This window comes from Lucilia sericata, unplaced genomic scaffold (assembly GCF_015586225.1).
Source record: "Lucilia sericata isolate MDLA Ls3-8-SP2 unplaced genomic scaffold, ASM1558622v1 Contig000198F_arrow, whole genome shotgun sequence".
Taxonomy (NCBI): Eukaryota; Metazoa; Arthropoda; class Insecta; order Diptera; family Calliphoridae; genus Lucilia; species Lucilia sericata.
The window spans coordinates 179,184-204,439 of record NW_023994226.1 but is presented as its reverse complement, the minus strand read 5'-3'; the positions used below and the strand labels follow the sequence as shown (position 1 = coordinate 204,439).

At 28.4% G+C, this 25,256-nt stretch overlaps 1 protein-coding gene across 1 annotated transcript in view; it reads right to left on the bottom strand.

Annotated features, from left to right (window-relative positions):
- Window positions 1-2,334: 2,334 nt before the first annotated feature.
- The window catches only part of LOC119601902 (RING finger protein 11), a 94,787-nt gene continuing 71,865 nt past the window's right edge, over window positions 2,335-25,256 (bottom strand). Inside the window, exon 4 of the mRNA XM_037953139.1 lies at window positions 2,335-2,958. Within this exon, the coding sequence (XP_037809067.1) occupies window positions 2,629-2,958 (330 nt within the window). The 3' untranslated portion in view covers window positions 2,335-2,628. The remainder of the gene's footprint in view (window positions 2,959-25,256) is intronic.

Here is a 25,256-nt window from a genome sequence, read left to right as displayed (position 1 = left end):
ACTATGAAATATAATTCCATGAAAATCATCATACATTTGTTTTTACACGAGAGCTTTATTCCTGTTGAGAATTGCCGGAATCTGTCTACAATTTCTTATACCTCCCATACGAAAGTACATATTCCGGGAAAATGAGTTTATTGTTAATAAAGTTACTGTAAATTTTTTTCCGATCGGTCCATAATTGGTCATAGCTCCCATACAAGGTCCCCTCCCGAAAATCACTTAAACGCTCATAACTCATTACTTAATTAAGATATCCATATAAAATTTGGTACTAGTATTGCTCTTATATAAAAAAATGTTACTGTGAAATGTTTTTCCGATTGGTCCATAATTGGTCATAGCTCCCATACAAGGTCCCTTTCAGAAAAACACTTAAAGGCACACAACTCATTACCAAATAGAGATATCCATAAAAAATGTTGTCATAAATACTATTGTACACAGAAATATTATTTCAAAATCTTTTCACGATCGGTTCATATTTGGTCATAGCTGCCATACAAGGTTCCCTCCCGAAAATCAGTTAGACGCACATAACTCTTACCAAATATTGATATATATATATACATTTAGCACAAATATTGCTCTTATATACATAAATCACACTATAAAATTTTTTCACGATCGGTCAATATTTGGTCCATACAAGAAAATCACTTAATGCACAATATTCATTACCAAATAATTTAGCCAAAATTTTATCTATATATACATTAATGTTCCATAATTGGTCATAGCTCCCATACATGGTCCTCTTACGAAAATCTGTTAAACGCTCATTACTCATTATCAAATAAAGCTATTGATACAAAATTTTGCACAAATATTAGTTTTGTATACAAAAATTATATTTTAAGATTTTTTCACAATCGGTTCATAATGAGTGCGTTCGGTCCCATACAAGGTTCCCTTCCGAAAATCACTTAAACATACATTACTTCTTACTAAATTACGATATAGATACAAAATTTGACTGAAATATAGCTTTTATATACAGAAATGTTACTTAAAGATTTTTTACGATCGGTCCATAATTGGTCGTATCTCCCATACTAAGTCCAGCCCCGAAAATTTTAATTTCTTTAAATCTTTCACACAAATTATTAAATATCGCTAAAGCATATCTCTAAAAATATAAAAGAAAGTGGCGTTTGTATTGTTCAATAAATCTTGCAATTGTAACAGATTTAAGCTGTTTAAATCTTGGGGTTTTTCTATTTAAGACATGAGAAAACTTATTTCTACAAATAATTGATCAATTAAAAAAGTATTAATATAAAAGTAGCTGGTGGAGGGTATTTAAGATTCGGTTCAGTCGAATATAGCACTCTAACTTGTTTTGTAAAGAAGTTGTTATTGACAAAGCGATTATAAAATGTGTGCGCACAAGCCTACAGACCCAATGAATAGCCTCTTAGATACTCTAACCACGAAAGGACATTGATATGTCTGCTACGCACAGGAAAAAGTGCCCTATGTGAATTTCTTCGGATTTGAGGATGCTCCTATCAACCTTACATTGCCTATGTAAATTTTTAAAAATTATAAAATTGTCAAAGTTTTTGATCTAAATTTTTAAAAATTATAAAATTGTCAAAGTTTTTGGTCTAACACGCCGTTGAAAGCGCATCTCATATGATATCAAAATTCCATATAATTTCTTTGCTTAATATATGATAAAATGTTTAAAATGATCCTTTGACTCAGCTCAATATATGAACATATGTATGGCTTGGGAAATTGTCAATAACTTTTTTGTTTGTTCTTTTATATAAATGTTTTATACCTCGTTGGTTAAAAATTTATCCAAATGTTAAGAAAAGATAATTTAAATGGCACAATTTTTGATAAAAACTAAAGAAGTTTTATTATTTACCTAATTTTACACTTTACAATAAATTTCCGACACCGATTATCGTTAACCGGTTGACTAAAATTTAACACCAGTTAGAGTTAGATACTATTGAATTAAATAAGACCCTTTTAAGCAAAATCGATATTTTTTTATTCACCTCTAATGCACATATCGAAGTATTTTCGAAATATCATAATTTAAATTTAAACCTATAAAAGCAATAAATAAAACCAACAACTTTACCGTGTATAGAAACATACCTATGCAGCTTTTACGTGTATTTGTATATCTCGTGGGGAGAGTATATCCAGATACGTGAAAATATTTTTACATTTTAAATGTCAGCTATCACAAATTAATTTATTTATATTAAAAGTACATACATTCATATTTAATGCAATACATACATAAATACGTATCGCAGATCATTTTTTAATGTTTGGTTTGCAAATATTAATATTTTATCTAGAAAATGTTTATAACATGTAAATTCTTTTATTTTCTCAATATTTACAATCTTAAAATTATAATTAAATATTTAATTTTGTTTCCTTCATTAGTAACATTTCCGTAATTTTACCCAAATCTTTTACATTTGCCGATTTTGTAGTTATGGTGTTTTATACTTTCACGGAAACAAATTTTTTAGCACCACATTTACTTCTTCTTTTTCAATATTTAATGTGTTATATGTTATGTATAAATGAATTTGCACAATTAAAAATTAAACATACTAAAACAATTTTATATTAAATTATATGTTAATGTTATGTTGTGTCATAACTATTTAATAAAGCTGCATCAACAGGTTCCATACAACTAGGGCAAGTTAGGCTACGCATTAGCCAATCATCTATACAGTTGACATGATAAATATGCATACATGGTAAATAGCGCACAGCCTCGTCTACACAGAAATCAATCATACAAATAACGCATTCACGGGATTTTTTTGAAGAACCATCGTAGGTCCCAATAGGTAAATGTTGGATAAGACCAATACGTTTGGCGATTTTAATTTGTTCCTCTTCCGATAAAGTTGCAACTTCAGAACGTCCGATCGAGGAAGAGGGGAAAAATACTGGTTGTATTAGTTCCTAAAAGTTAAAATAAATAAAATTAATAAAAAACTTGGATAAGAGCAGGTTTTTGTGTTGGAAATTAAATGTTATATAATAATCGGATTAGTTAATCTAAGAATAAATTTAATCTAATGTTAATCCCTATTTTTATGTTTATTGATTGAGTTGGCTAAGTAGAAATATTACTTATATGCCACGACTATTTTAATTCATGATCTTATACATAACCATTAATTATTTGTATTTGACCAAATTTATTAAGTTTCTCAGGATGGTTATAAAAGCTCTGATACACGGTAGTCAGATTTTACAACGTTGTCAGTAAAATGTGCATACAAAATTTAAGGACTCTAGCTAATGCAGTTTCTGAGATATGCAACTTTTAATTCTTATTTTGGGTGTGGGCGTGGCACCTCGCCCACTTGAAATATCGAAATAAAAAGTAGCCTATAGTTAACACGGTGATGTGATTGAAGGCAAGTACATCCACGCTCGCTTACACATAGGGAGTTAAAGAAGTACATACAATTTCTCTTACAAAGAAGTTGTTTAGTAAGCTAGAATACGAACCAGGGACTTCGGTTTGTTAGCCAAATGTTCTTCACACTGCACCTCTGCTTAGCTATTTTATTGCGCATCAAATAATGGTTTTCACATACGAATTTCATTTAATTTTGTTTTCTTTTTTGTAAAACACAATTCTTAATACGCATTTAAATAAAATGCGCAAAGAAAATGACAAAGCCGATGAAGTACTTCTGTATCAGATTAAAAAAGTCATTACTATAGTACTTCTAAGTAATGCAGACGGTAAGTAGTAGTCATTGAAAAGTAAGTGGTTATGGAAGTGCAACCCATTACCGAGTTTTTGCTGGGTTATTTTGAAAAATATTCTAATAAATATATTTTATTACATAAAATATATCTATATATTCGACATATTTTACACGGCAGTTTCAAAACTAAATTTTCAGTTTTTTTAAATCTTTGTTAAACAAAAATTAGGTCAATACCTCTAATAGTTTAGCTGTACCTACGATTTGAATTCTGGAAATTTCGCGAAAAATATAAATAATTTTTTTGTAATATTTTAGAAAATATGTCCTAATTCTTTACTGTTATACATTTCAAACAAAATTTTACGGACGGCCACATTTACTAAAATTACAGGAATTTAACCTCTGAAAAATTTGAATAATATAATAATTTCCCAGATGTACGAAGTTTTGTATTAAATTCATATGGGAGATGCCAAGGTCCCATTGAAAGTTCGCCCATTTTTCTCTAAATGTTCACATGAATGTCAAAGTTTCTCATAAAAAATTTAAAATTTGAATAGCTCTAATAATTTCTCAGATATACGAAATACATACCATAAGAAATACATACCATAAGATTTTTTTCAAAAATTTTAAAAATACACAGTAAGAAATTTCAGTATTTTTTTAACTTGTTGCTTATAGTTTTTGAAAAACCGCGAATTAGTAAAATTAAAAAAAAAATTTTGAATTCTACGAGCTTGATTTATTACGGAATGCAATTAAAAAATTATAGTTTGAAGGAGTTAAATATTTATAGAGTGATGCATTTTGAAATAATGCTAAATTAATTTAAATTTAACACAAAAAGTTCACAAAACCTAAAAAAATTTTAAAATTCAGTTTAAATTGTAGGTAGTCTACTGCAACGTAAGTTCAGATAAAATGCACCGTATCATATTAAAACATCAGAAAGAATATTCATTGTAATTTTTCCCATAAAATAAACGTATTAGATTTTAGAAAAGGTAATGAAATAAAAAACATATTTTATTTCCCTCGTTTAAAAGCATTCTGTTTTATTTTTTGCAATAGATCGTATTGGGTCTATACTAGTATTAATTCCCAAACAGTACTATACCTAAATTTAAAATTAATTTTCGAAATTTTTACATTTCTTGAAGTTTTAGTTTTAAATTCAACTTATTTTACCTGTCCATCAAGATACTTTGATATTTAAGCCCCGTTTAAAACCACCAAGAACGGGTTGAATTGCCAAAGCGTGAAATATTGCTCAAAATCGGGGCCAAAAATCGGTGGATTATTGTTATCTATAAGCGGATTCAAAACTTCTTCGGCTCGAAGTCTTTTCAAGAACTAATTTTTTAAGTAATTTAGCAATGTTAAGCAATTTCTTTCACTGTTTTAAGTTTTTATTAAAGAAAACACACGTTAACATAAAGAACCGAGGAAACAGTATATTTTAATATTGGGAATATCATTTACAATTTTTACAAATTTTTAAAAATAAATACAAAACGCAGTTTAAGAAATCTCAGCTTATGTCCCCAGTGTATAACTGTGAATCGTTTCTATTATTTTTTCCAATGCGAAATTTTTTAAATACCAATAAAATACGATGGAGCAAAAAAACTTACAAACTCCATTTATCATAGGAAAGTAGACCTAAATACCTTTTATTTAAGATACAAATCATCAAATTGTAACGGGTACTTTTTGAGAAAATTTAGTTTTCACCACTATATAAAGTCGTTTCTATTATTTTTCCACCATATGTCTTGCTTGTGCAAAATTTAATTTAGCTCTAGTAATTCTCAGATATACGATTTTTTGTATTATTTTGTTTCCAAATGTTCCTTTTATGTTAATTTTCAGATTCTAGTTCTAATAGTTTCTAGATAAGCGAAATTTTTGTATTTAATGCATATGGGAGGTTCTACCCCCTCTATTGCTAGTCCGCCAATTTATTGCCCAAATATTCAAATGACTGTCAACATTCCGCCCATATGTTCATGTGGATGTCAACGATGTCCATACAAAATTTGAGGACTGTAGCTGATGTTCTGAGATATGTGATTTTAAATACTTAATATGCATGTGGGCGTGGCACTATGCCCACATGAAATTTAAATTTTATAAGTTTCAAACAGTTCCTTCCAGACATACAGTAAGACACTGTGAATATATATATATATATATATATATATATATATATATATATATAGATATATATATATATATATATGTATGTATATATATATATATATATATATATATATATATATATATATATATATATATATATATATATATATATATATATATATATATATATATATATATATATATACATATATATATATATATATATACATATATATATATATATATATACAGTGGTGGAAAAAATAATAGAAACGAATGAATAGAAAATCAAAATATACTGCTTCCTCGGTTCTTTATGTTTACGTGTGTTTTTTTTCAACGCCTGCTTGACCATATGAGCCCTGGCGGCTGAATTGGAGCCACGACTTTCAAATTTTCTTTAATAAAAAATTAAAACAGTGAAAGAAATTGTTTAACATTGTTAAATTACTTAAAAAATTAGTTCTTGAAAAGATTTCGAACCGAAGATGTTTTGAATCCGCTTATAGATAACGATAATCCACCGATTTTTGGCCCCGATTTTGAGCAATATTTCACATTTTGGCAATTCAACCCGTTCTTGACGTTTAAAAATGAACTTAAATATCAAAGTATCTTGATGGATAGGTAAAACAAGATGAATTTAAAACTAAAATTTCAAGATATGTAAAAATTTCGAAAATTAATTTCAAATTTAGGTATAGTACTGTTCAGGAATTAATACTAGTATAGACCCAATAAGATCTACTGCAAAAAATAAAACAGAATGTTTCTAAACGAGGGAAATAAAATATGTTTTTTATTTCATTACCTTTTCTAAAATCTAATACGTTTATTTTATGGAAAAAATTACAAAGAATATTCTTTCTGATGTTTTAATATGATAAGGTGCACTTTATCTGAACTTACGTTACAGTAGACTACCTAAAATTCAAACCGAATTTTAAAATTTTTTAGGTTTTGTGAACTTTTTGTAATAAATTTAACTTATTTTAGCATTATTTCACAAGTCCATCAATATGCTTTGATATTTAAGCTCCTTTTTAACCACCAAGAACAGGTCGAATTGTAAAATAGCGAAATATTGCTCGAAATTTGGCACAAAATTCTGTGGGTTGTCCTTAGCTATAAGTGAGTTCAAAACTTTTTCTTCTCGAAATCTTCTCAAAAACTAATTTTTTAGATAATTTAACCGTTAGAAGACATTTCTTTCAATATCTGAAATTTTTATTTAAGAAAACTTGAAAGTCGGGACTCTGATTCAGTTTTCAAGTTTGGAAAAAACAAAAGTTAACATAAAAATTAAAGTAAAAAGTAACTTTTATATAAAGAATTTCATTCATAATTGAAATTTTTAAAAATAAGTACAAAACGTAGTTTAAGAAATCTCATTTTTCCAATGCCATATTTATTAAATACCAATAAAGTAAAGTTATATATATATATATATATATATATATATATACTGAAAATAATTCATGCTCAACTTTACGAAAAAAAATGTCGTAACTTCTATTTTAGTAATACTTACAAAAATGTCGTGAATAATACGAAATATTATTTAATAAAACCCTTTTCTATTTTTACGAAATTACGAAAACCTTTCGTAATATTTCTTTCTTAAATTTTAGAGAAATTAAACATAATGATATTAATTATATTTCATTAAATAAAACTACAACATTTTTATAAAATTTAAGAAAAAGTATAATATAATTCACGAACTATTTTCATAAAAAAAAAATTAAATTCGTGTGGAGAATAATTTTGAACTAAAATTAGAAAAATTATTTTAAAATTAACAAACATGTTTGCATAAATTAATATTTCGTAAATTTTATCATATTTATTCAAAATTCACTTTTTTCAATTTATGCAAATTAATTTTTCCAAGATTATTTTGCATTGTACTATTGCCGGAGTCAAAGTTGGACATTTTGGTCATACATGGTTTTATTCCAATGAGTGTAACCTATTGGTCCTAGAAAAAATTGTCCACGGGAGTTCAGATAGGTATTTCTTTATTCTTTCCAAAAATATTTTTTTTTAATTTAAAATCTTTATACCCACCATCAAAAAAGATGGAGGGTATATTGCTTTTGTCAATCCGTTTGTAACACATCGAAATATTGGTCGTAGACCCACAAAAGTATATATATATATATCTAAGGCGATCTAGACATATCCGTCCGTCTGCTGAAAGCACGATAGGGTTCGAACGGAAAGAGCTAGCTAGTTAAAATTTTTCATAAATATTCCTTATATAGGTTTGTTTGGTATTGCAAATGGGCAACATCGCATAGCCCCCATACAAGTGGCCCCCCGTAAAACAACTTTAACAGTCATAACTACCTAACTTAACCTTAACTGTTTCATAATTATAGCGCACTCTTTTAAATAAGTTGAAACAATATTGAAAAATGTTAATTAATTTTGAAAAATTGCCACTTATTGTTGTCTATGCTTCTAAATGCAACTTATTGTTATGAAAGGACAGTTGTCTATGCTTCTAAATGTTATTTAATTTGAAGTGGCAAATTTTAAGCAGTTGTTGCTGATATGTGTCTTGTAGTACTAGTAAATTTCTTTATGTCAAAATATGCCCCTAATTGGTCAATAGTCCAATTTTTTTTAATGAGGATTATTTCTAGTGACATTGGAGATAACCTTCAAATGACATTTTAAAATTTTTTCCCCAGGTAAACAACAATCTGACCCTCTAACATGGGTCACTTTTTGGCAGATTTAAGATTGTGATGATACAAATTGTAATAATTTTATCAAATTTCACTATAAAACCTTAAAAAACTTGCTTCTAATGTTTAATCTTAATCTAAGGAATAATAACACATCATTACTGTGATCTGAATATGTTTAATTCTACACAAGCTAAAACTCACATGTAATATACAAAATTTAAGAACTAATCCGTTAATATCTAATATCGTAATACATCGATTTGATAATAATTTTGTATACCTCTATTTTCCATTTTCTGCAAATAAAATTTTCATTTACTGAAAATACAATTACCATTTAAAAGAATTTTAAAATCATTTTTCTTGGTGGTGTTTCAGTTAGCACAGGTGCATGTCTTAGAGCGGGTTTTTGAGATGGTAATCAAATGCCAATTAATAATCAGATTAGTTAATCTAAAAATAAATTTAATCTTATGTTAATCCCCTTTGATGTTTTTGAGTACAAGATTAAACTTCGCAGTGTTGCCATACAAAACAACAGAAAACTTCACTGTTTGTTATCAAAACAATGCATATTTTATAAAAAAGAAGAAGACAATTGTAAATTTAATATGAAAATTAATGAAAACTTAAATTAAAAACAAAAAAAAATGTATTTTGAAGTGTTCATAATTTATACTAATCAATAAATAGAATATTTTAATGTTTATATTTATAAAAATTTTATTAATTTTTTTGCATCAGCTGTTTACACTTTTGCATTTCGTGCTTAAGATTTAACCACCTCCATTGGGCGCTTAAACTTGCAAACAAAATTAACTAATTGGTACTCAAAAACATCTTTCGAGGATTAATTTTAATTTAATCGCTAATCTTTCACCTAAAGATTGGCCCTTAGCATCCTTTCTCTTGGCCAATTATCTTTTTTTAAGGATATGAAAATACTAGGATCACTAAATTTTAACCTTTTGTAGAAAATATTATCATATTTTTGTGCCGATTTAAACATAGGCCTAGATTAAATATTAAAAACGCTCAATGCTATCGCGCGAAATTTAGAAATTTTGGATCTATCAAGGAAATATTCTCAAATAACATTGACTAAATTGTTATCAAATGTTTATAAATTATATTATGATTGATTGATTACCGATTCATGTCTTCAATATTGAAAATAGCTGCATAAATTGATTGTAAAATGCTAAAAAATAAATTTGGTAAAAAAACCCAAAGTGTTCGCTACACTTTGGCAACTCAATACCAATTGGGACCAAATGGGTCTTAAAATATAGGGGCAGTAGTATTTCATCATCCCGAGATCCAATGTTGAAAAACATTTCATATAAGAATATATTATTGCCAATTTGATTATAAATGCGCTATAATTTTGAATCAATAATTAAGGACTTGTTTCGTAAAATATTTTCTAACGTAAAATATTTTCTAAATTTATTTTAAAATAAATTTCAATATTGTTTTAATAAACTGATCTATATGCTTTTATTTACCGCAAACAAAATTTTCTTATCTTAAGTTTTTTTTTAATGGTATAAAAAGAGAAAATAATAAATAGAAAGTGCGCTATATATTTGAGCAGTACTTTAAATAACTTTTATATGCATCAAAATTTCTCTACCAAATTTTATGGGGATCGGTCCATAACAGATCCTACACCCTACATAAAGTCTCCTTCAGGAAATGACATTAATACTCATTACCGACCATAATTGACCCTACCCCCCCACATAAGGTCACCTTCAAAAATTGATTTTAACGCTCATTACTGACTTAAAAATACGAGTATAGCGGAGAAATTCGAAATAAACAACTTTTATAGAAACGTAATCTTTCTACCGAATTTAATTCGGATGGGTCGGTAACCTATCCTACCCCCTATTAAGGTCCCCTTATAAATATGAGTACAGCGATGAAATTTGATAAAAAATAAAATTTTTTGAGGATCGGTCCATACTTCATACTACAAGCTCGAGTTCATAGTTTTATTATATTCTTCAATTTATTTATTTATTTTCTTCAATATTTCGCCATCCTCTGGATAGCATCTTCAGGAATCTACAATTATTTTATTAACAAAAAACATTTATTAAACCACTGTTTCAAGAACAATAACAAACAAAACATTTTCACTTACAAAATGAGTAACAATAAACAAATAATAAAACCGTCACAATGCTTTTACATTTAATATTGCTCTAATTATCATAATCTTATTTTATTTATTATATGTCTGTAACTCTGCGTGCAGTTTTCCGTGTCCGTTTTGTAGTTCATTTTCTTTTCCCCTTTCACATTGACAATATGCAGCATCTCCAACATATATCGTTTGTTGTCCTTATCTTCCCTCTGTAAGATTCCAATGTTGTCCAAGTTGGGAATGTGGTCCCTCTCTGCACATGAGTGCAGTTTTTTGTGTACTTAATTTATCTTCGTCTCCCAGCTATTCTTGTCCTTAATTTATTCTTGGTTGTTCCTATATATACCTGTTCACATGCTCCTGAGCCGTCACCATTGCATTTTATTTTACATATGCGGTTCGCATTATCCATTCTATCGATCATACTCTCAGTATTAGAAAATAATTGTCTTAGTGCATTGTTTGTCGTTAAAGCTATCTTATATCTTTCCCTATTGTATATTCCTGAGTTTTCCAGTCTCTCAGATATTCCAGGTACATATGTCATCGATTTGTATATCACAGGTTCTGCCCCATCCTTCCTGCATTTCTCTTTATTGTCCTTAAGTATATTTTCAATGATGTCCATTGGGAATGCATTCATTAATAGTACCCCAATTATACTATCTTTGTTGTTCTCATGGAACTTTTCGTCGCTTATTGTCAATACTCTTTCAATAACATTACTGGCTGCATTCATTATTACATGTTTGGTCTGGCAGGAGTAGAAATCGATAATGCGTCCCGATGCTGTCGGTTTTTATACCAATCCATAATATTGCCCACTTTATTTACCAGAGGTAACTAGTTAGTTGGAAATGCGGTAATGTAACTAGTGAAAGCTGCAAATCGAGATATGTTAGACGCTTTCTTGGCTGTGATTTTAACAATTTCATTCATTCAATTTACCTGTGCAACTTTGTTCTCGGTTTAATTTTTTATATACGTCTAGAAATCCACAAATTTGTATACCTAGGATTCGAAAAATGTTGGTCAGAGTGGTTCGTAAATGGAACTTTTTGCCCTAGAACTTCCTGTGTTTTCCAATAATGCATTCCTCCTAAAACTGTTATTGACTTTTTCTAACATATGATTTAGTTCTACAACTATTTTTCTTCAACAAACTTACAATTCTATGCAAACAAAAATGTTCTATTCACCCCGTTATTCCCCTTTAAAGGTGGACTTACAAAAAAATATTTTTCTAGTTCCATAATGCCACAAATCACAATTAATTGAGATTGAACAATATTTACATTAGGTACTAACTTAGTACCAAAACATAATTACCCGTTTAGAACATTTTATACAACAAACACAAAATTCCCTTTTTTATCCATTTTATAAAATAAAACCCTTATAACTTTTGCATTTTTGAAGATAATTCAACAAAATTTGGTATATGATCTTTTGAAGCACCAAAGACGAAGACAGTTAAACGTTTTGGAAATCGGTCCAAACAAATATCACTTTTTAGCTCATAATTCTGTAAATTATAATACTATCCCTTCCAAAATCGGCAAAATCTAAAATGTATATAAGCCTAAACCATAATGCCGATTTTCATAACGATTGGACCTCATTTCACCCTAGTTCCATTGAAAGTTTAATTTCAAAAAAACACTTAAACGTTCGTAACTCACTTATAAGCACTAGTATTAAATTTGGCACAAAAAAGTTTTATATGAATAAAAATCCCAATATAGTATTCTCTGAATGAAGCAGAATTACAAAATTGTTTTCCAAGTTTTTACCAAATCTATACCACCCTGAAGGCGTACGAACGACACATACAATCGTATGGAATTGCCCATATGTAGATCTATCTATGTTCCAAACCTCAAGAAAATCGGTCCAGCCGTTTAGGCGTGATTAAATTATTTATAATTTTATTTATAATTTTGGAGTATTAACATTCACTTTTATTTATAAACATTAATAATTTTCTTTCTTGTGTAAACATGTGTAGTATATTTACACTCACCAGTTCCTACAAAATGATATAAAGTTTTTATTGCTCGAGGACTGGTTCAATTCGCCTGACATCAAATACCACTTTTCACTTAGAGATTTGACATTTTAAGCTTATTTGCTTATACTCTCAAGATAAAATTGGGAGATATGTATATTGTAAAACTAGGAATAGGGCTAAAACTGTTGTTTGGAATGCAAAAAGGTAAGTAATGTTTTGCCTCTAAAGTGTTTTACAATTATTTTTCCTTTTATACAAACGCATTTTTCAATAAAACTTTTTGTATCTTCTGAATAACATTTTAACTTATTCTGCATTTTCTATGAATTGGAAGGTCGCTAAGGTGGTTCCTATTAGTAAAAATGGGAATGAATGCAGTTTTAGACCATATATATATATATATATATATATATATGGTCTAAAACTGCATTCATTCCCATTTTTATATATATATATATATATATATATATATATATATATATATATATATATATATATTACCTAAGATCGTGAACATGTGATTTAGGTGTTGTTGTGCGTGGCTCATAATAAAATTATAATTTTTTTATTATATAGTCTTTAATAAAATAATTAACTAAATAATTTTTAAAAATTGTCCAAATATTTTATTCAACACCAAATGTATGTTCTGTCATACTTAATACTAAAATATGAAAAAGATGAAATTAAAGGACACAGGTTTAAATGAAAATTTTTTTGAATGTAATTGGGATATTGGCTTGAAATTTTTTGTAAAGGGTCGAGAATTTCCATATCTAACTAAAAAATGATATTAAGGGATAAATATGGACTAAATTGTTGTAGCTATCTGCGACCCTATTAAAATTTTGATATAAATCATAGTTTTAGAAATTTAACAAATATGTAATATAAGACAAAATCTTTATTTATGAACAAAACTCAATGAAATTTTCAACGCTTGTTAAATTTGTCATTTCAAATAAGAAAATGCAAAAAAAAATGAAAAGGTCAAAGGGCATCCCGCAATTCCCAAAAATAGGAATGAAAATCCCAAAAATGGGATTTTTTACATTTTTGCCCATAGGGTCCATATTTCTTTCAGGGCTGGGAAAATACTTTTGGAGTAAATATAAAACATATTGAGGTTTCCAAAACTCCTTTCAGTTTTCTGATCCCAGCTTTGGGATTTTAGAACATGTCGCCCAAAGTTGAAGTTTTGATAAAAAATAGGTCATATTCGGAAGGACGCAGTGGCAACATTTTCAAAAAATAGGACAAGTTTTTTACGCCAAAGCGTTCTGCGTAAAGATACCTTTTAGAAAACTATAAAATTGTTATATGTTCTTAAAGAAAATTTTATTTTATTAGTAAAAGAGTTAAGACACATTTTTGGCAAAAAAACGACAAAAATCTAAAATTTTTTGAATTTTTAAATTAAAAAACGTACATTTTTCGATCTGTAAATGATATTGATCTGAAATTTTTTGTATATTATTGGAAATTTTGTTGTCTAACTAACAAGAAAAAATTGAGTCCATTACGCCCGGTATTCAAAAAAAGGCGGACCAATTTATGGTAAATTTTGTATCACTAAATTTTTAAATGCCTAATAATGTCCAAGCATGTTTTTTCAAGATCTCGTCGAGCGCTTTCAGAAAATATAAAAATCTTTGTATTTGGGTGAAAAATAAAAAAATGGCACGAGTTTAAAAATTTTACATGTCGCACAGTGGTATAGGAAAAAAAAAAGAGGGAAATAATTCGGTAACTTCTAAACGGTTAATCCGATTTTAATGAAATTTGGTATGCACAAAGAGGAGGTGTTGTCGAGTTTAGGTTTTGAATTTGGACCTTATAGGCCAACCAGGGGCCCGGCGGGGGGTCCTCAAATTAGGACACCTCGGCTATGTTAAATTTTTAAAACGATCCTATTTCTTCATTTGAGTTCCGATTTAAAAAAAATTTCGTATATAGAATCTCCTCATCGAGCACTATAAAAAATGTCGTCGTAGCAGTAAATTATCTCTTATAGTTTAGGAGATATTCGCATTTGAATATTAAAATTTTAAAATTTTTACCGTCCTTACTTTAGTTTTTTTGATAATAGCAGGTCCAAATATTTCCGATTTTCGCCATTTTTTTTATTTGCTTAACAACAAGTTTATATACCAAGCAGTGAAAGAATTATGTAAAAATCATGACTGAGTCCAAAGTTATAGGCATTTAAATTTAAAAAATTAAAAAAAGGCGATTTTTTGACGTTTTTTTGGGAAAAAAGTATCTTTTTCTTTTTAAGTTATCTAAAAAGTTTCTAAGAAGATGTATATAGAATTTATACTTTTTGGAAAGCTGACTTTACATAAAATACGATAAATGAAACAAAACCTAAAAATTTTTGATACCGAGGGGACCAGGTCCATCCAAAAAAACCCTATTTTTTATGGAAAATTAAATTTTGAGCAAAAATTCTCAAATCGCATAGTCGATATCAAATTATAGTGACCTGTTTTATATGACCCAATAAGTTCTTAATCATTTTGTAACGGGTTTCGATAACCCCGCCCCTGGTATGGATATAATAGGCAAAAAACCAAAAAATCCCATTTTTGGGATTTTTTAAAACTTTTTTGGGAATTCCGGGATTTCTAATAAGAAAATTCGAAATTTTTATTTAATTTTGGATTTTGAGTAAAAAAATCTACCTAACTGTAAAATTTCATCAAAAAATATTCATAAATAAAATTTTTATTGCAATTTGAAAAATTTGTATCTTCGCAAAAACTGAATAAAAAACATTTTTTAATTTTTTTTTAAAAAAGTATTCCGCGAATTTTTTAATTTTCAAAAATTATATACAGTTTTGAAAAATAGACAAAATTACCTTTCCATTGATATATAACATGCCTACCTAATGTTTTTTAAGTGACAAATTAATTAGGGAAAACTCAACATCTTTTAGAAAATTTACCTAGCACTATTATTTTCATCCATATATGTAACAAATTTAAGAGTTAACCTTATGGATGAAAATAATAGTGCTAGGCAAATTTTCTAAAAGATGTTGAGTTTTCCCTAATTAATTTGTCACTTAAAAAACATTAGGTAGGCATGTTATATATCAATGGAAAGGTAATTTTGTCTATTTTTCAAAACTGTATATAATTTTTGAAAATTAAAAAATTCGCGGAATACTTTTTTTAAAAAAAATTAAAAAATGTTTTTTATTCAGTTTTTGCGAAGATACAAATTTTTCAAATTGCAATAAAAATTTTATTTATGAATATTTTTTGATGAAATTTTACAGTTAGGTAGATTTTTTTACTCAAAATCCAAAATTAAATAAAAATTTCGAATTTTCTTATTAGAAATCCCGGAATTCCCAAAAAAGTTTTAAAAAATCCCAAAAATGGGATTTTTTGGTTTTTTGCCTATTATATCCATACCAGGGGCGGGGTTATCGAAACCCGTTACAAAATGATTAAGAACTTATTGGGTCATATAAAACAGGTCACTATAATTTGATATCGACTATGCGATTTGAGAATTTTTGCTCAAAATTTAATTTTCCATAAAAAATAGGGTTTTTTTGGATGGACCTGGTCCCCTCGGTATCAAAAATTTTTAGGTTTTGTTTCATTTATCGTATTTTATGTAAAGTCAGCTTTCCAAAAAGTATAAATTCTATATACATCTTCTTAGAAACTTTTTAGATAACTTAAAAAGAAAAAGATACTTTTTTCCCAAAAAAATGTGAAAAAATCGCCTTTTTTTAATTTTTTAAATTTAAATGCCTATAACTTTGGACTCAGTCATGATTTTTACATAATTCTTTCACTGCTTGGTATATAAACTTGTTGTTAAGCAAATAAAAAAAAATGGCGAAAATCGGAAATATTTGGACCTGCTATTATCAAAAAAACTAAAGTAAGGACGGTAAAAATTTTAAAATTTTAATATTCAAATGCGAATATCTCCTAAACTATAAGAGATAATTTACTGCTACGACGACATTTTTTATAGTGCTCGATGAGGAGATTCTATATACGAAATTTTTTTTAAATCGGAACTCAAATGAAGAAATAGGATCGTTTTAAAAATTTAACATAGCCGAGGTGTCCTAATTTGAGGACCCCCCGCCGGGCCCCTGGTTGGCCTATAAGGTCCAAATTCAAAACCTAAACTCGACAACACCTCCTCTTTGTGCACACCAAATTTCATTAAAATCGGATTAACCGTTTAGAAGTTACCGAATTATTTCCCTCTTTTTTTTTTCCTATACCACTGTGTGTCGTAGGTACCCTACTTTGAGCCGCCACAGCGCCGTCCCTGGGGTATCTGCAGGGTTCATCTTCAAAACTTAAACTCGAATACTCCTTGGCTACGCTCACGCCAAATTTTATCCCGATCGGATCAGCCGTTTAGAAATGCCAGATTTATTTCCAAAAAATTTCGATTCTGCCCCACTGTGCAATGTGCTTATAAAGAAAATCTTATATATTCATTGTTAGTGAATATAAAAAAATTACTAGTAAGAGTGTTTATTCGCCCATGCCGAATCTTATATATCCGCCATCAAATCATTGCCGAAAAGGAATTATATCTAGCTCTAAGCAAAAATGTCGCAAAATATCTATTAAAAAAATTGTTTTTTAATTAAAAAAAAAAAATCGTATGTGACAATATCGTGAAGTTTTTTCATATAACATGACTTTTAATAGCCACGGATATATGGCATATATGTGAAAAGTGCTTATATCAAGAAATGGGCTATAAATTAATCTTTTTATATGAAATTGATTGACAGAGACATTTAAATCTAATAAAATTGACAATGTCACTAATGTGACTATAACAGTGATGACTATAAACGAAAACTACTGTAATTATATATAATAAATGTAATTAGAAATTAAAAATAAATTATATTTACATATGCATACATAAGTGCCCCCCCAGCCGAATAAATTATTACCAAATATAATTAAAGAAAAAAAATTCTTAACACTAATCAAACCCATAAAAAATCGGAAATATAATATAACACATAATTTTGAGTATAACTTTGTTATTAATTGTAATAAGTGGAGCGAAAAATTTTTTCCTTGTGTTTTTTTTATTGAAAATGAGCAAAATAGGTCTCATCGGAAAAAGTTATGAATCCAAATTTGAAAAAATTCAAAAAAAATTAAGCTTTTTTTACATATTGTTAATGTAATTTTCCAAAAAAAAAAAAAAAAACAGTGGAATATAGTGGCGTCATCGGTCCACAATTTCATATACCTCCCATACGAAATAACGATATCCATACAAAATTTGGGGCAAATATTACTTTTGTACTCAGAAATCTTATTTTAAAATTTGTTCACGATCAGTCCTTATTTAGTCATAGCACCCATACAAGTTCCCTTCCCGAAATTCACTTAAACGCAGATAACTCATTGCTAAATATTGCTTTTATATACAAAAATTTTATTGTAAAATTTTTTTAATCGGTACACATAGTTCCCATTAGGGTTGTCAATTATTCGTGTTTATAATTATTCGAATAAAAACTACTACTATATTTTTTCATTCGAATAGTCGATTAAATTTTAAAAATTATTCGATTATTCGAACGAATAACGAATCAAAGTTTTTATTCGAATAATTTAACAAAATATAAATAAAATTTGCCAACACAACATTTATAATTACAGTAGGGCCTTGGTTATCCGTGATTCGATTATCCGGCAACATCAGTTATCCGGGATGGAAAAATTAATTTTTTTGCATGGACTTAATTTTATTTTGGATTGACTTAAATTGTTCTACACCGTTTAACCGTGATTACCTCTATTATCCGTGATTATAAGCAAAATTCTATTATTTTTTAACAAACATGCATAATTAGAACAAATCGAAAAGGGGAATTCCCTTGAAACGATAATACAAAATTGAAAAATAAGAGACAAACAACATTATATGATTATTTTTAGAAATAACATAACATGAAATCCTTATCTACTGTTTTCTGGCAAAATTATTTTTTTCTATTTTTGAAACATGTATGAATATAAAATTCTTGAGTTATTTAGTTTTTATATAAATATATAATATAACATATTATGTACATATTCATTTCTTCAGCGGTTTAGTTTTGTGCGTGAAAGGTTTAATTAATTAAAATTTAACAATTAACCGGAAAATCGATTATACAGAGTGTTTGCGGGCCCAACTATTATGGAAAATCGACTGCATTTGGATCTCAGCTTATTTTAAATTTCTCAACGGATTTAAAAGTGAAAGCTGAGGCCTTTATAATGATATATACAAAGTTTAACTAATCTGTTTTGCAGAAGTTTACAAACTATTTTATATAAGAAAATCGTACTATTTATTAATGTATTAGAAACAGACCACTATCGGGCCCGCTGTGCGCTGCTTATCATGGAAGAAAAAAGTTTGTTAGTAAAAAAAACAACATAATGTACACTGAATGTATTATCTTTCAATTTTCTGAAACTCAGTTTCCGTAATTCCTAAGAATTTACCAGTCAGTGTTCATAAGAAATGTTCCGCTTGACCAAGAACACTAAGCCCAGATAGAATTGGCTTAGTGTTTCAATGTTTCCGACATATTCTCTGTCTGGTATGCGATCAGGCGTTTATAGCCTTTCAATGTGTCCAGTATACATTGATAACGTGTCCTATAACCGCTTTTGGCCAGTTCACCTAAGTTATGAGCCGTTCGGTTGTAAGTGCCGCCTCATATCTTAAATAAGTTTCAATGGGTGGAATGGGTGGAAATTATACTCACAAGGAAAAAATTTTTCGCTCCACTTATTACAATTAATAACAAAGTTATACTCAAAATTATGTGTTATATTATATTTCCGATTTTTGATGGGTTTGATTAGTGTTAAGAATTTTTTTTCTTTAATTATATTTGGTAATAATTTATTCGGCAGGGGGGGCACTTATGTATGCATATGTAAATATAATTTATTTTTAATTTCTAATTACATTTATTATATATAGTTACAGTAGTTTTCGTTTATAGTCATCACTGTTATAGTCACATTAGTGACATTGTCAATTTTATTAGATTTAAATGTCTCTGTCAATCAATTTCATATAAAAAGATTAATTTATAGCCCACTTCTTGATATAAGCACTTTTCACATATATGCCATATATCCGTGGCTATTAAAAGTCATGTTATATGAAAAAACTTCACGATATTGTCACATACGATTTTTTTTTTAATTAAAAAACAATTTTTTTAATAGATATTTTGCGACATTTTTGCTTAGAGCAAGATATAATTCCTTTTCGGCAATGATTTGATGGCGGATATATAAGATTCGGCATGGGCGAATAAACACTCTTACTAGTAATTTTTTTATATTCACTAACAATGAATATATAAGATTTTCTTTATAAGCACATTGCACGGTGGGGCAGAATCGAAATTTTTTGGAAATAAATCTGGCATTTCTAAACGGCTGATCCGATCGGGATAAAATTTGGCGTGAGCGTAGCCAAGGAGTATTCGAGTTTAAGTTTTGAAGATGAACCCTGCAGATACCCCAGGGACGGCGCTGTGGCGGCTCAAAGTAGGGTACCTACGACATGTAAAATTTTTAAACTCGTGCCATTTTTTTATTTTTCACCCAAATACAAAGATTTTTATATTTTCTGAAAGCGCTCGACGAGATCTTGAAAAAACATGCTTGGACATACTTATCTCTTATAATATCCGAGTATTAGGCATTTAAAAATTTAGTGATACAAAATTTACCATAAATTGGTCCGCCTTTTTTTGAATACCGGGCGTAATGGACTCAATTTTTTCTTGTTAGTTAGACAACAAAATTTCCAATAATATACAAAAAATTTCAGATCAATATCATTTACAGATCGAAAAATGTACGTTTTTTAATTTAAAAATTCAAAAAATTTTAGATTTTTGTCGTTTTTTTGCCAAAAATGTGTCGTAACTCTTTTACTAATAAAATAAAATTTTCTTTAAGAACATATAACAATTTTATAGTTTTCTAAAAGGTATCTTTACGCAGAACGCTTTGGCGTAAAAAACTTGTCCTATTTTTTGAAAATGTTGCCACTGCGTCCTTCCGAATATGACCTATTTTTTATCAAAACTTCAACTTTGGGCGACATGTTCTAAAATCCCAAAGCTGGGATCACAAAACTGAAAGGAGTTTTGGAAACCTCAATATGTTTTATATTTACTCCAAAAGTATTTTCCCAGCCCTGAAAGAAATATGGACCCTATGGGCAAAAATGTAAAAAATCCCATTTTTGGGATTTTCATTCCTATTTTTGGGAATTGCGGGATGCCCTTTGACCTTTTCATTTTTTTTTTGCATTTTCTTATTTGAAATGACAAATTTAACAAGCGTTGAAAATTTCATTGAGTTTTGTTCATAAATAAAGATTTTGTCTTATATTACATATTTGTTAAATTTCTAAAACTATGATTAATATCAAAATTTTAATAGGGTCGCAGATAGCTACAACAATTTAGTCCATATTTATCCCTTAATATCATTTTTTAGTTAGATATGGAAATTCTCGACCCTTTACAAAAAATTTCAAGCCAATATCCCAATTACATTCAAAAAAATTTTCATTTAAACCTGTGTCCTTTAATTTCATCTTTTTCATATTTTAGTATTAAGTATGACAGAACATACATTTGGTGTTGAATAAAATATTTGGACAATTTTTAAAAATTATTTAGTTAATTATTTTATTAAAGACTATATACAATAAAAAATTATAATTTTATTATGAGCCACGCACAACAACACCTAAATCACCCCACACAAACCACCTTTTCTGCCCACCGAAATATAAAACACAATTTAATACAATATCATCAGTTAGTATAATAGCTTTTTTTATTTGAACTGTTTATCTTAAACATAATACAATTAATTCTTACAACCTACTTATATAGTTAATTCCTAACACTACTTATTTTCTATAAAATAATCTGTCATATCGGTATATGTACATATCCAGAAGGTAATATAAGTCCTTTAAATCTTCCTTGTTTTGAGATGATAGAGTTTCATAACAAATCCATCTTTTTCGCATAGTTGAAAGAACAGGATCAGAAGATAGAAGTTAACTATTAAAAATATCTTCATTCTGTGATTGCCTGAAGCATTTTCTTGAGCTGAATAGTTGAACATGCTTAAAATCTCGATTCCTCGCTTCCTGGGCTTCTTCTGTTAACTCTCCAAGTTTAAGAATATTCGATTCAATTATTATTTGACCATGACACAATACTTTGTGTACTGTTGGTGTTAGTTCCCTCCATGGATACAGAGATACAAGTAATTTAGAAATTTCAGATGTATATTCCACAAATCGATTTCCATTAATTTTATGTTTACTATTCAGTGCCATTAAAATAGTGTTAACTCTTCGAAGCAACTCCTTGTCGATTCCAGTTATTTTTGAAGTAATTTTGATGTAATCTTCATTGTAGATTTATTAAATATGGTACTTAAAATCTGAGAAGTTTACTTATATATCAATTCTTGTCATTTCCGATACAGGTATTCCAAAGTAAAAAATTACGAATTGTCTACCTATTAACATTTAGGACTATATTACTATAACCTGTAATTCAGTCATTGATATTTCTTATTAGTGAATGAATCGAAATTATCATTACCTGTATATTTTTACCTACATGATCATAAACGAAACAGAACGAAATGATCTGTCGAAAAAATTTAGGTAAAAAATAGTTATAAATTTCAATTATAAGGATAAGCAAACAAATAGAAAATAGGTAAATATATGATTTAAATATGTTCTGTCATATTTAATACTAAAATATGAAAAATATGAAATTAAAGGATACAGGTTTAAATGAACATATTTTTGATTGTTATTGCGATATTGGCTTGAAAATTTTTGTAAAGAATCGAGAATTTCCATATCTAACTAAAAAAAGATATTAAGGGATAAATATGGACTAAATTGTTGTAGCTATCTGCGACCCTATTAAAATTTTGATATAAATCATAGTTTTAGAAATTAAACAAATATGTAATATATGACAAAATCTTTATTTATGAACAAAACTCAATGAAATTTTCAACGCTTGTTAAATTTGTCATTTCAAATAAGAAAATGCATACTTTTTTGCCCATAGGGTACACATTTCTTTCAGGGCTGGTAAAATACTTTTGGAGTAAATATAAAACATATTGAAGTTTCCAAAACTCCTTTCAGTTTTCTGATCCCAGCTTTGGGATTTTAGAACATGTCGCCCAAAGTTGAAGTTTTAATAAAAAAAATAGGTCATATTCGGAAGGACGCAGTGGCAACATTTTCGAAAATAGGACAAGTTTTTTTACGCCAAAGCGTTCTGCGTAAAGATACCTTTTAGAAAACTATAAAATTGTTATATGTTCTTAAAGAAAATTTTATTTTATTAATAAAAGAGTTAAGACACATTTTTGGCAAAAAAACGGCAAAAATTGGATCTGTAAATGATATTGATCTGAAATTTTTTGTATATTATTGGAAATTTTGTTGTCTAACAAGAAAAAATTGGGTCCATTACGCCCGGTATTCAAAAAAAGGCGGACCAAGGTATGGTAAATTTTGTATCACTAAATTTTTAAATGCCTATAACTCGGATATTATAAGAGATAAGTATGTACAAGCATGTTTTTTCAAGATCTCGTCGAGCGCTTTCAGAAAATATAAAAATCTTTGTATTTGGGTGAAAAATAAAAAAATGGCACGAGTTTAAAAATTTTACATGTCGTAGGTACCCTACTTTGAGCCGCCACAGCGCCGTCCCTGGGGCATCTGCAGGGTTCATCTTCAAAACTTAAACTCGAATACTCCTTGGCTACGCATGACATGACATGAATATAGATCTAACGATACATATATTATTGGCCAAGAAGGCTTTCTATGTATTGATGTGAATAAATAAAATAAAATAAAAAAAATATCTAGCAACTTTTCTAGAGCCTTGCTTGACGTTGTGCTTATGGTACCACTTGTACCCAAGCAGCATGTACGCTGAACTCTCTGTTGTAGTTTGATATTACTCTTTTTGTCCAAAGAAGTCAACCCGACTTTTATAAAACTAATCTGTCATATTAGGACTCACCTTTAAAACTAGAACTATTTTATTTTTAATATTGCAAAGCAAAAATTTTTATAAACTGCAAAAAGTAGTAAAAGTTTTGTTTCAATTATAACATATCTTTATATTTAGATTTGTTTTACTAAATATTAACAAAATTTCAATGCTATGCTAATAAAATATTCGTAAAAAGTAACATTCAAATATTATTCGAATATTCGATTAAACGACAAAAAATTTTCGAATTATTCTTTATTCTAAGAGCGGGTTTTTGAGATGGCATTCAAATGCCAATTAATAATCAGATTAGTTAATCTAAAAATAAATTTAATCTTATGTAAATCCCCTTTGATGTTTTTGAGTACAAGATTAAACTTCGCGGTGTTGCCATACAAAACAACAGAAAACGTCACTGTTTGTTATCAAGACAATGCATATTTTATAAAAAAGAAGAAGACAATTGTAAATTTAATATGAAAATGAAAACTTGAATTAAAAACAAAAAAATGTATTTTGAAGTGCCCATAACTTATACTAATCAATAAATAGAACATTTTAATGTTTATATTTATAAAATTTGTATTAATTTTTTTGTATCCGCTGTTTACACTTTTGCATTTCGTGCTTAAGTTTAAACCACCTCCATTGGGCGCTTAAACTTGCAAACTAAATTAACTAATTGAGTACTCAAAAACATTTTTCGAGGATAAATTTTAATTTAATCACTAATCTTTCACCTAAAGATTGGCCCTAAATTGGAAATTTTCCCAGTTAATATATTAAAAAACAAACTTGTAGAATATTATAATAACTGTGAAATTACTTAACAATTTGCAAAATAATGAGAAATTATTAAAATCCCACCAAATACTAATTCAAAATACTAAAAGATAAATAATGGAAGTTCATCAAAAACCGGCAAAGAAAAGCAAACTCCACCACAGTCAGGATTAAATTTAAAAGAGAGAAGCCTGATCCCCAATCTCTAAAGGTCCAAACACATACAATACTTTACGACGAAAAGTATATATAGAAAAGTATATATATATACCTAGAAAAGTATATATATTCTGGGTCCTTATTAAATTCTAAGACGATCTAGTCTGTCTGCCCGTCCGTCTGTCTGTTGAAAGCACGATAGAGTCCGAAAGGAAAGAGCTAGAGAGTTCAAATTTTCCACAAATATTTCTTATAGGTAAGGTTTGTTTGGTATTGAAAATGGGCGATATAGGTCCACGTTTTCGCATTGCTCCCATACAAGTGACCCTGAAAAACATCTTTAACAGTTACATATAACTGTTTTAAAAAACCGAGTATAGCGATGAAATTCGACATAAATAAGTTTCATATGAGCCAAATTGTCTCTACCAAATTTTATGAGGATCGGTCCATAAATTACCCTACCCCTCATTTATGG